The sequence below is a fragment of the Salmo trutta genome, chromosome 36, assembly GCF_901001165.1.
Source record: "Salmo trutta chromosome 36, fSalTru1.1, whole genome shotgun sequence".
Taxonomy (NCBI): domain Eukaryota; kingdom Metazoa; phylum Chordata; class Actinopteri; order Salmoniformes; family Salmonidae; genus Salmo; species Salmo trutta.
In genome coordinates, this window is record NC_042992.1 from 23,685,825 (window position 1) to 23,697,528 (window position 11,704).

The 11,704-nt window shown below is 42.4% G+C and overlaps 2 protein-coding genes across 4 annotated transcripts in view; one reads left to right on the forward strand and one right to left on the reverse strand.

Moving 5' to 3' along the window:
• Window positions 1-6,539, forward strand: part of LOC115175684 (DNA topoisomerase 2-beta) — a 45,727-nt gene extending 39,188 nt beyond the window's left edge. For 2 of the 3 annotated variants that reach the window (XM_029735120.1, XM_029735122.1), the window contains exons 29-35: window positions 116-272; window positions 543-704; window positions 1,971-2,249; window positions 2,430-2,519; window positions 5,156-5,296; window positions 5,444-5,544; window positions 5,655-6,539. In XM_029735120.1, coding sequence (XP_029590980.1) covers window positions 116-272; window positions 543-704; window positions 1,971-2,249; window positions 2,430-2,519; window positions 5,156-5,296; window positions 5,444-5,544; window positions 5,655-5,846 — 1,122 coding nt within the window. In that variant the 3' untranslated portion in view covers window positions 5,847-6,539. The remainder of the gene's footprint in view (window positions 1-115; window positions 273-542; window positions 705-1,970; window positions 2,250-2,429; window positions 2,520-5,155; window positions 5,297-5,443; window positions 5,545-5,654) is intronic. The other variant, XM_029735121.1, reaches the window with a different exon arrangement.
• Window positions 6,540-11,483: 4,944 nt separating this feature from the next.
• Window positions 11,484-11,704, reverse strand: part of LOC115175687 (retinoic acid receptor alpha-A-like) — a 107,940-nt gene continuing 107,719 nt past the window's right edge. Inside the window, exon 8 of the mRNA XM_029735125.1 lies at window positions 11,484-11,704. This exon is cut by the window's right edge and continues 99 nt beyond it. Coding sequence (XP_029590985.1) covers window positions 11,553-11,704 — 152 coding nt within the window. The 3' untranslated portion in view covers window positions 11,484-11,552.

The following is an 11,704-nucleotide window of genomic DNA, read 5'->3' on the forward strand; positions in this document are numbered from 1 at the left end:
ATACCTTCGTCATAGCTCAGCATTGTTTGCATTGGTCTCTGTGTGTTTTCAGGCATTAGACATGACGTGTGTGTGTGTGTGTGTGTGTGTGTGTGTGTGTGTGTTGGCCTCTCAGGGTGATGCGGACCTGGTGATGAAGCTGGAGTTTGATGATGAGATGGGAGTGCTGGGGTCAGATGGGGGAACAGGGGAGAACTCCTCCTCGAATACACCAGCCCCAACCCCAACCAAGCCCAAGGCCCCCCGGATCAAACAGGAGAAGAAGGAGTCAGGTCAGCAGATGTTCCATTCTCCTTTCATGTGTCTGTCATCTTATTGGGGTTCAGTCATGAATTGGGGGAGAAGGGGAGACAGAGATGAGAGGGATAGACAGGTAGGTGGTGGACCCAAGCATTGTATCCCCTCCTCTTGGGGCAATTCGTAGTTGGGAGTCAGAAGTGTTACCACTAGAGGAAACTTTGGCACTCATTTCTTTTAATCACACTTCATGGCTATTAAATAAAAGACCTGAAATCTGAATGAATAAATGTTCTCTATATCAGGTACTCCCAGAGCCAGGAAACCCCCCACACCCAAAGGATCGTCTGGTAAGAAGGTGAAGAGGCGTAACCCCTGGTCGGAGGATGAGTCCAAATCAGAGAGCGACCTGGAGGACAGTGAACCTGTGGTCATCCCCCGAGACACCAAGTCACAACGGGCCTCAGGTAACCACTTACCTACTGGGTTGTGTTCATTAGGACACACCATTAAAACAGTGGTTTTTGTTGGATACGTTCAGACAGTAGCTTCCTTTTTCACTCTGTTTTGGGGCGTTTTCTTCGTGTTCACTGTCCTGTTAGAACTAGGGACGGGTATTTTTCCTGATCACAGCCGTTAATAGTAGTTAACTGGGCCCTAATCTCGGTTAACCCAGAACTAAAGTCTTGCATAATTGGTCCGCTGCTCGATTTAAGTTCTGGGTCTATACCTGTTAAGGGAATAGCTGAAGAGATGCTAGAACGAGGAACAGAACCGGAACGAGTAGCTCTCTCTCTCACTTTGCAAGTTACGGGCCGAATGTCACCTCCCCTTCTGAAATTGGAAAGATACCAGTAATGAAACCAGTAACCAGTAATGTAACCAGTAATGAAACCAGTAACCAGTAATGAAAAGCCCACACACCGAAACTACTGCTGCTCGTCCCATTCCTTCACGACAGATTGTACTGTACCAGTTATGTTTACGTAGATCTGTCTACGAGAGATTAACTGGGCCTAGAGTTTTTCCTGGTTCAGTCACGTAGTCGATTGGTTGGTTTTTCTTCAACTGTTTTAACCAATCTTATAATGTTATTAATTGCATATTCTTTGTGATTGGTCCTTGAGGCCATTTTGAAATGTTTAAAAGCCTCATTCTTATTTCTGTAAAAACCCGAAACGCGGTGGTTCTACTTTTTGCAATAAAGACACTTTTTTATTTAATTCCATTTGTCCTGCAAGTGTTTATGGATATCCTCTCTACCCCAGTTCGCTCCTCAATTCATGCTCCTTGGTTAGAAAGCAATGTAACGGCAGTGATCCTTTCCCTTTGCAGGTCACGTGGTGAGAAAACTCTCTGGCCTTGCTAATTCTAACATAATAGTTTTGCCTCATTGTCATTCTACACACTATGCTGTCTGTCACCCGGGGTGACTATAACTTGAAACTCCATCAGCTCTTTGAAAGTCTGAAAGTCTGGTTCTCCCTGGCTTGATGAGCCTGAAGTCTGACAGCAGGGTGACACAATCCATATGCAATAGGAGAGGTTATGCTACGGTTCTCAGCTCTCAAAACACTGATTTGACTCACACTATGAACTCTGTAGCTTTTCCTTATCACTAGTAGTGGGCTATTAGCACATGCTGCCTTTCAGAAATCATTACAAATCAATCAAACTACAACAAGTGATTCAAAACACACCCACATTTATAATGAACTTTGTCTGTTCCTCAGCGGCCAAGCCCAAGTACACATTTGACTTTAGTGAGGAAGAGTATGGAGGAGAGGAAGAGGATGATGATGATGCTGCATCCTTGCCAGCCGAGCCCTGCAAAGACGACTTCACTGCCTCCTCCGAAACTAAAGACCGATACAACGACCACAGCAATGATGAAGATATCTTCCCACCGCCCAAACAGACCACCACCACCGTCTCACCAGCGAAGAAGAAGGAACCAGAGAGTATATTCTCCTCCTCCAAATCAGCCTCCTCTGAAAAGAGCAATGACAGTGGTGAGTTCACACAGCAATGTACTTTCTTTAGTAAAAGGTTAGATGTACATGTTAGATGTATATTTCTTGTTTTTATTTCCAGTCCTGTGTGTTTGTCTATGAAAAAGGACTTTGTCTGTACATAAGCTCCTAGTCCCTGCGTTCATCTGAGGGTTAATGTCAGTTACTTTTCTCTTCCAGACGATCTGAAGTTGGACAGTGACGAGGAAGAAAAGGCCTTCTCATACTCCAGCAGCTCTGCCTTCGACAAACCTGTCCCAGCTAAGAAAGGTAACACACAGAGCCAAATATGTATCTACAGCCTGGCCACATTAAACAGACGTACATTTGTATTCCTTCAGTAAGTACTTCTTACGTTTCAAATTAAATAATGGTCTGCTTACTTAAGACGGAACAATAGGGAGGTTGGTCAGGGAGGATGGGTGGGCGAATACCGCGATCGAGAGGTTGCGTGTTCGAGTCGCGTCAGAGACAACTAGCATTTTAGCTAACCTTTCCCCTGACCTTTTTCCTAACCTTAACCTAATTCTCATGACATTCTAGGTAAAATTCTCCTTTCCTTTGACATTATGACACAACAAGCAGCCTGGTCTCAGAGCAAGACGTATAATACTATATGTCCTCCAACACGTATGATACTATACATCCTCCAATTCGTATGATGTTGTACGACCGGGTAAGACGTATGATACTATACATCCTCCAATTCGTATGATGTTGTACGACCGGGTAAGACATATGATACTATACATCCTCCAATTCGTATGATGTTGTATGACCGCTATTACATTACAATTTCTGACTTTGGTAACACCCGCATCTGCCGCTAGAGGGAACACTAATGCAAATCTCAAATCAAATCACGTTTTATTGGTCACATACACGTGATTAGTAGATGTTATTGCGGGTGTAGCAAAATGCTTGTGCTTCAAACTCCGACAGTGCAGTAATATCTACAAGTAATATCTAACAATTTCACAACACACAGTGCCTTGCGAAAGTATTTGGCCCCCTTGAACTTTTCGACCTTTTGCCACATTTCAGGCTTCAAACATAAAGATATAAAACTGTAATTGGGACACAATCATGAAGTGGAACGAAATTTATTGGATATTTCAAACTTTTTTAACAAATAAAAAACTGAAAAATTGGGTGTGCAAAATTATTCAGCCCCCTTAAGTTAATACTTTGTTGCGCCACCTTTTGCTGCGATTACAGCTGTAAGTCGCTTGGGGTATGTCTATCAGTTTTGCACATCGAGAGACTGAAATTTTTGCCCATTCCTCCTTGCTAGCTCGAGCTCAGTGAGGTTGGATGGAGAGCGTTTGTGAACAGCAGTTTTCAGTTCTTTCCACAGATTCTCGATTGGATTCAGGTCTGGACATTGACTTGGCCATTCTAACACCTGGATATGTTTATTTGTGAACCATTCCATTGTAGATTTTGCTTTATGTTTTGGATCATTGTCTTGTTGGAAGACAAATCTCCGTCCCAGTCTCAGGTCTTTTGCAGACTCCATCAGGTTTTCTTCCAGAATGGTCCTGTATTTGGCTCCATCCATCTTCCCATCAATTTTAACCATCTTCCCTGCCCCTGCTGAAGAAAAGCAGGCCCAAACCATGATGCTGCCACCACCATGTTTGGCAGTGGGGATGGTGTGTTCAGGGTGATGAGCTGTGTTGCTTTTACGCCTAACATAACGTTTTGCATTGTTGCCAAAAAGTTCGATTTTGGTTTCATCTGACCAGAGCACCTTCTTCCACATGTTTGGTGTGTCTCCCAGGTGGCTAGTGGCAAACTTTAAACAACACTTTTTTCATGTATATCTTTAAGAAATGGCTTTCTTCTTGCCACTCTTCCATAAAGGCCAGATTTGTGCAGTATACGACTGATTGTTGTCCTATGGACAGAGTCTCCCACCTCAGCTGTAGATCTCTGCAGTTTATCCAGAGTGATCATGGGCCTCTTGGCTGCATCTCTGATCAGTCTTCTCCTTGTATGAGCTGAAAGTTTAGAGGGACGGCCGGGTCTTCGTAGATTTGCAGTGGTCTGATACTCCTTCCATTTCAATATTATCGCTTGCACAGTGCTCCTTGGGATGTTTAAAGCTTGGGAAATCTTTTGTATCCAAATCCGGCTTTAAACTTCTCCACAACAGTATCTCGGACCTGCCTGGTGTGTTCCTTGTTCTTCATGATGCTCTCTGCGCTTTAAACGGACCTCTGAGACTATCACAGAGCAGGTGCATTTATACGGAGACTTGATTACACACAGGTGGATTCTATTTATCATCATTAGTCATTTAGGTCAACATTGGATCATTCAGAGATCCTCACTGAACTTCTGGAGAGAGTTTGCTGCACTGAAAGTAAAGGGGCTGAATAATTTTGCACAGCCAATTTTTCAGTTTTTTTATTTGTTAAAAACGTTTGAAATATCCAATAAATTTCGTTCCACTTCATAATTGTGTCCCACTTGTTGTTGATTCTTCACAAAAAAATACAGTTTTATATCTTTCTGTTTGAAGCCTGAAATGTGGCAAAAGGTCGAAAAGTTCAAGGGGGCCGAAGACTTTCGCAAGGCACTGTATACCCAATACACACAAATCTAAGTAGGAATGAATTAAGACTATATACATATGGACGAGCGATGTCAGAGCGGAATGGACAGAGATACAGTAGAATAGTATAGAATACAGTATATACATATGAGATGAGTAATGCCAGATATGCCAGTAATCCCTCCTACAAATCTCACTACCAAGGGGGGTTAAAAAGATACTGATAATGTTGCTGCTGCTGAATAAAGTGCACTATATGGGGAATAGGGTGCCTTTTTAGACACAGACATGGTGTCTTGCTGAGATCCTTATTATTATTGATTGGCTCACTCTCTGTTACCCACAGCAGTGAAGAAGCCTTCGGATGCAGCTCCCAAACCCAGGAAAGCACCAGTACCCAAAGAGCCACCAAAACAGAAGTTGGACACGTCCGTTTGGGACTCCGACTCAGATACCGGCTCCAAGAAGCCTGCGACACCACTCAAAGGTACAGGCTTACCTCACCATGACCAGTGGAGAGTCAGTAAGCTTACACTCTATTTCTCTATGAATATAAAAGATTGACAAGTGTAAACTGGCTATAAAAGGGTATGAACCGAGTGTAACCTGGATGTGTTTTTCCATACCTGTGTAGGTAAAGGCGGAGGGAGGAAGAGGAAGCAGTCTGAATCTGAAGAGGATGATTTCAGTCCCAAGAAGACTCCTGGGAAAACACCCAAAGCCCCTACCAGCAGGGTAAGAGAGTGTGTGTGTGTCATTGAATCATATAGGATATAAGAAGATACTAAAAAACAAAGACTTCCATACAACAAGATACTTAGTCTTCTCGTCTTCTCCCTGTGTAGAAACCGTCAAAGAAAGCAGCCGTGACCCCACCCCCCATGTCAGATGATGATGATGATGATGTAGACTCCAACCGTTTCAGCCAATCCGGCACGGCATCCCGAGACCGACTGTGCAGAAGCAGGACCAAGAAGGAAGTGAAGTACTTTGCTGAGTCAGGGTCAGACGACTATCAGTACGACATGTTCGACTAGACCATGGAATCCCTCCCACACAGGCTCTGTTCCAATGCTTCCTCCCTTCCTTGAAGTAATCACAGATCTTCATTGGTTGGACTAGGGAAAGTAATTGGTTGTTAGCCCATGCTGTCACCTATCCAATCAATTAGAATCTGTGATCACCTTGATGAAATCAGGAAGGATGGGTTTTTAAACAATTTGAACAGCCATTTGCACACACACCGCTTTAGTAATTTTAACGTGCATCCTTCCTTCACTTTCTAGAAGAGATCATCTGAGAGGTGGGATAGGTGTAGGCAGTGGTTGTATAAATATCCAGTCATGTTTAAATATCATGTGATTATTTCAACGTAGGAAGGAAGAATTTAGTTTTGAAGTATTCAACCAGGACCAGACACACACTGGTTGAAATACCCCTGTGCTGTGTCCCACAGACTTTTGTACATCCCCCCCCCCCCCCCTTAATTTTAATGGTGACGTTTAATGCTTTCTACTGTGTAGGTGTTTTACACTTTTTATTATACATACAAAACAATTTTGTTTTTTTAATTATTATTATTACCATGGAAATGTTCTGTATTTGTCCTAAGCAGCTTTTAGAAGTTAGGAACGCTGTGCTTCAGCACATTTTAACTGTTTAAAAAGTAAAAAAGAGACTATGTACCTTTTTGAACATGAACTTGGAAGTAAACAATGAAATGTAAATTATTCTCTGGCTGTTGGGTTTTCTGTAAGATTTTCTTAATTGACTTCACTCTATTTCCTGCAGAGCAGAACTGTAGGAACACGATTCGCACGTACGCACGCACGTAGTTAGAGCGTTGGACTAGTAACCGAAAGGTTGCAAGTTCGAATCCCCGAGCTGACAAGGTACAAATCTGGCATTCTGCCCCTGAACAAGGGTAGTTAACCCACTGTTCCTAGGCCGTCATTGTAAATAAGAATTTGTTCTTAACTGACTTGCCTAGTTAAATAAAGGTAAAATAAAAAATTCAAAGCTTCGAGGTTACAGTAAATCTAAATATTCGGGTTATAACACGTCCACACGTTATGTATTTTAAAATAAATATATTTTTATTACTTTGCCAGGGCATTTCATGGTAAAGTTAAACAGTATATGAACATATAAAGCATTGTTAATATACAAACAGACAATATTGAAAACAAGATAGAAGCTCACCGTAAAGCTCCTTATGAGGACTTCCTACTTTCTCTTCCCACCAAGCCAGCAGGAGGTTCTGGGTAAATGTATAATCACCATGACAACTCCCTGCTGCCCCACCCACCCTCCAGTAAGACAAAGTTAAGAAAACTCAACCATAATTTGATCATGTCTCTTGATAATAACGCTAACTATACAACACTGCATATGATGACAATGAGGTTTTCTGAAACTGATGGGGAGAAAAAGGCAATCATATACATTATTTGTAAATGTTAAACTTTTGAACATTGACACTTTTTGAACAGGCATAACAACAAAGTTGCTTTCGAAGGTACATTTTTTTTTAGGTTCACAGTCATGCTTCTACTGGATAGTTGGATAATGGGCTGCCATCAGTAGGGCACAGCGGTGGAATGTTCAGATAGAAATACGTCGCATAGAACAGACACCACGGACTTGTAGAGTATGGAATCGTCAAGCCAGATCTATTCAGTGTATTTCTATCTGCAATGTTCAGTACGTTGCCCCCTTCCGGAACACGCATTGATCTTATTCCGTTATTGACAACCACATTTCTGTCAGTTGATTGATTTAGTGACAGCTGCTTGGCATTCCAACTGAAGAGGGGAAAGCAGCTCTGTTGTTTGATCAGCGATGACATCGGGGTAACTAGGGTTTTGAAATTCTGGAAACTTTTCACAAATTGAAGAATTCCAAGTTGGAAATTCCTTTAGCTTATTCCCTCCTGATTACGAAAATCCTCCGACCATGATCCCCCCCCCGCCCCCCCCAAAAAAAGGAATTTGGGGAAGGTTTCTGGAATTTTGCAACCCTATTGTGAACCCATGCTCAGGTACTGAGACCATTTGGTCCTAAATGATGTGGGGTGAGCAGCTGCTACCCAAGAGGGGCTGGCTATGAGATGAAGCTCTGAGAGGTCAGATAGCCTAAAGCTGCCATTAGTTGAGACATAAAGCACACCACACACACACCATCTAATACATGAACAAGTCTGCAGTGAGATAGTAGTAGTAGTAAATATTAACAGTTACATCGGTACAACATTCAACAGAAACCAATGTAGTAAATTCGGCATTGTGGAATGGATTGAGTTCCCTGCTGTGTCACCTGGTGCCTGTAGGTGGCGCTCAGGTCACTAGGGAGATGGATGTAGACATTCTTCAGCTGTGAAATAAGTTTTCCAACTTCAAAGACACTCAGGGTAAATTTCTAAAGTCTTTCCTTGATTCATCACACCCTCGATTCCTCACCTCAACAACACACATTGGAGAAGGTCTGAGGTTCTGCACCCTTTCCTCCAATGCGTTTTGAGAAGGAGGTGCGGCATCAAGGGAGAGGAATGTAGGGAAGACTATTGAGATTCACCCACACTGCTCTTGTGATGAGCCACCAGGATTGTTTTCCCCTTCATCCCTCTCTTCCTTAGAGGGAAAGAGAGCATTACATTTTTTGTCATACATACAATAAGATGCAATGAATTTGACAAAACGCTGCTTTAAAGTAAGTATTCCTTTAACACTGCATATCATTCCTATGTAACGCCTGGACGGCATATTCATATTCTATCATGGTACAACAGAGACCGTTTTGTTTTCCCTTAAGATATGTATTACATGTGGTGTTGATATGGAGGAGAGATGTTTCTGAAAGGTTCTAGCCAGGGCTGGGGTCAATTCCATATCAATTCAGTCTATTCAGGAAGCAAACTGCAATAATCCATCAGGAATTGACCCCAACCTTGGTTCTAGCTGACTGACTACAGTGGTCATCTATTCCCTTGTGGTAAAACGTTTGCCTCCATTCAGAATAAAAAACCTTCCTATCTTTATACCTCTGAGATGAGTGACTCAATAATCACCCATAACAGTTTATGCCAAATTATTATTACCCTTAAGAATGATAAAGAAAACTGTTTATTACCATCACCCTTAACATTATGTCGGCTACATATAATTCACGTTCAAGTTTTATATAAGTACTATGAGAAGTATTGCCTTTGTGCTAGTTGAGTAACTGGTCAACATCTGAATAAATTATATTGTCTATAGCCTGGCTTCCACACTGAATATCACTCTGTTTCACTTCACAACAGTGAAACGAACAGAGCAATATTCAGTGTGGATTGTAGGCTATTAACTTTATAAATAGTGTCCAAATTTTAATCTGTGATTTAGAGTTAGATCCAATCCGTAGAGCTGAAGAACAGTGTAATTTCCGATTGAGCAGACATATGCAGCGTTTACCGTGAATGCAGTCTCCGCGAACTTGGGAACATTGCCTTTACATTTTCTCTTCAGTGCAACGGACTGAATGTAGCCCTTAGGCTCTAAAGAAAAACAGCTTTACTAAGAATATATTTATAAGATCAGAAAGGCTGTTGCGGCGGCGGCCGATATGGGACATCATTCCTCATCCCTGAGAAAAAGAGCTGTCTGGTGGATCTGCCGTCCAAAACACAAAGCAGGGTTGGGTTCAGGAGATGCAACGTTCAGGAAAATATATTCTTGTTTTAGAGCTGACATGATTCCCTATTCTACATGATAGAGAAGCGCATGTTTACATAATATATTTATATCTGAACATTCTGTGATGTTGCAACCCAAATGAACGCTACCCGAGCTTGTCTATCTATAATTACTGCACGTCTCAGAGGTTAAGGGTCATGTGTAAAGAATCTCCTTTGCATCACTGTAGTTTTGCACAGGACTTGTGGAGGAGCAAGGCAACGGTCAGTCACTCTGTAGGACTAGAACTAAGAATGCGCAGTGGCTACTAGAGTCTAGTGTACAATCTTCCCGGCCGAGCGGTTAGGTCATGAATATGTATTTTAACGATTGCAATGTCCCCGTGGTTTCCTTCCAAAACAAGACACTTATGTATGCAAGTATGTAAGAAGGGGTAGGTAGTGATTCTGGGCCTACAGGACTCCTTTGTAATCCTGGCCCAGAACGCAATGTGCATTTTGTGTTGCGCAGACGCTTGTAGTTGCTGACAGCCATTAATGTACAATTACTAGATTGAATCTGCATCAGAGAAGTAATTGACATTTTAACACTGTAATAAGAATGCATTTAACTGCACAGATGGTGGAGAATGTTCAAGAGAATTGCAAGGAAACTTCAAATGTATAATCAAATTCATAAAAATGAAAAAACATCTACATTTCTCAGTGGCGCAAGCTTGAGTTAAGGAAAGTCTTTGTCAATGAGAGTCGCTTAACCCTCATCTTTACCCAGAGATTTCACTTGTTAAGACTGCTTGATTTCTCTCTGGGAATGTCATTTAATGATAAAATCTCAGAAGCCTTTTAGCCTCAGAAGCCCTGTACATTACATTACAGCCTGTTATCTGTGATAGACAGATCCAATCTGGTAATAGTTTATCTAGATTCAATCTAGTCATTGTATATCTATGGCCTCTACAGTCTGAGGAAGCGGCTGAAGAGATGCAGCCACTGACACTAGAGAGAAGCCTCTAGCACTCTGGCTTTATGGTGATGTAATGTACACTGATGGAGACGTCAACATAATGAGTTATAAAAGACAAAACAAAAAACAGCTTTAAATAGAGGAACAAATATAAAGTATTAGTCTTCCATACTGTCTATATGCAAGAACAGTCTATATAACTGTTTTTGTAAAGGACTTTACATTTTAGCCCCCCTTTGAACCTTGTCATGTATGTACTGTTTCGCATCAAACAATAATATTTAAGACAATGGAAAAAGCACCACAAAATTCATCATAGAAACAGACAGATTTCTAACCATACAATGATATATACAATGTATTCCAACAATTTGAGACAGAGTGAGAGAGAGAGAGACAGAGAGGGAGAGAGACAGAGAAAGAGAGACCGAGGGAGAGAGAGACAGCGAGGGAGAGTGACAGAGAGAGACAGAGAGAGGGAGAGACAGAGAGAGACAGACAGATAGAGGGAGAGAGACAGAGAGAGAGAGACAGAGAGCGAGACAGAGGGAGGGAGAGAGACAGAGACAGACAGAGAGAGCGAGACAGAGAGCGAGAGGGAGAGAAAGAGAGATTAAAACTACGTATTAAACTTGTCGAGTCCATCATGCAGGGATGAATTTATACAGGAGACCTGAGGAGGATGACCTATTACCTTTGTGCACAACAAGTAAGTGGGCGTGGCCGGGCAAGGTCAAACCCAACTCGACCAATCACACCCTAGTCCCCGAGACACAACGCCAAAATAAGAGCTCAATAAATGTAGAATTATACACAAACCAACCACTGGTCCTTTTAGGTTTTAGTGTTGTCATTTTTTTAAGGGAAAATAAAGCGATAAAGAGAGAGAAGGCAAAACAAACGTAAAGGAAAACATAAGAACAAGCAAAGGTGGTGGTGGTTCGCTAATGGACCAAGGGCCTGAGGGGAGGAGGAGAGGAGAGAAGGAGAGGGGTCCACTATGCCAGGTCCACCATGCGGGTGACCTATTTTCAGTTATTTTTTTGCAAAGGAATGTCAGCGACAGAGAGAGTGTCAGTCTGAGAGGCCCCTGAGTTCCACGGGGACCTAGGGGTCCTCTTCCTCCTCCACCTTGGGGGCCGCTGTGGGCCCGTCGCTGTCTGAAGCATCTGGGTCAGGGTCAGGGGACACAGGGCAGGGTTTACCCCCCTTAGGGATTCCCTTCTTGGGGCTGCTGCCGTCCTCGCCCTCGGTGCTGC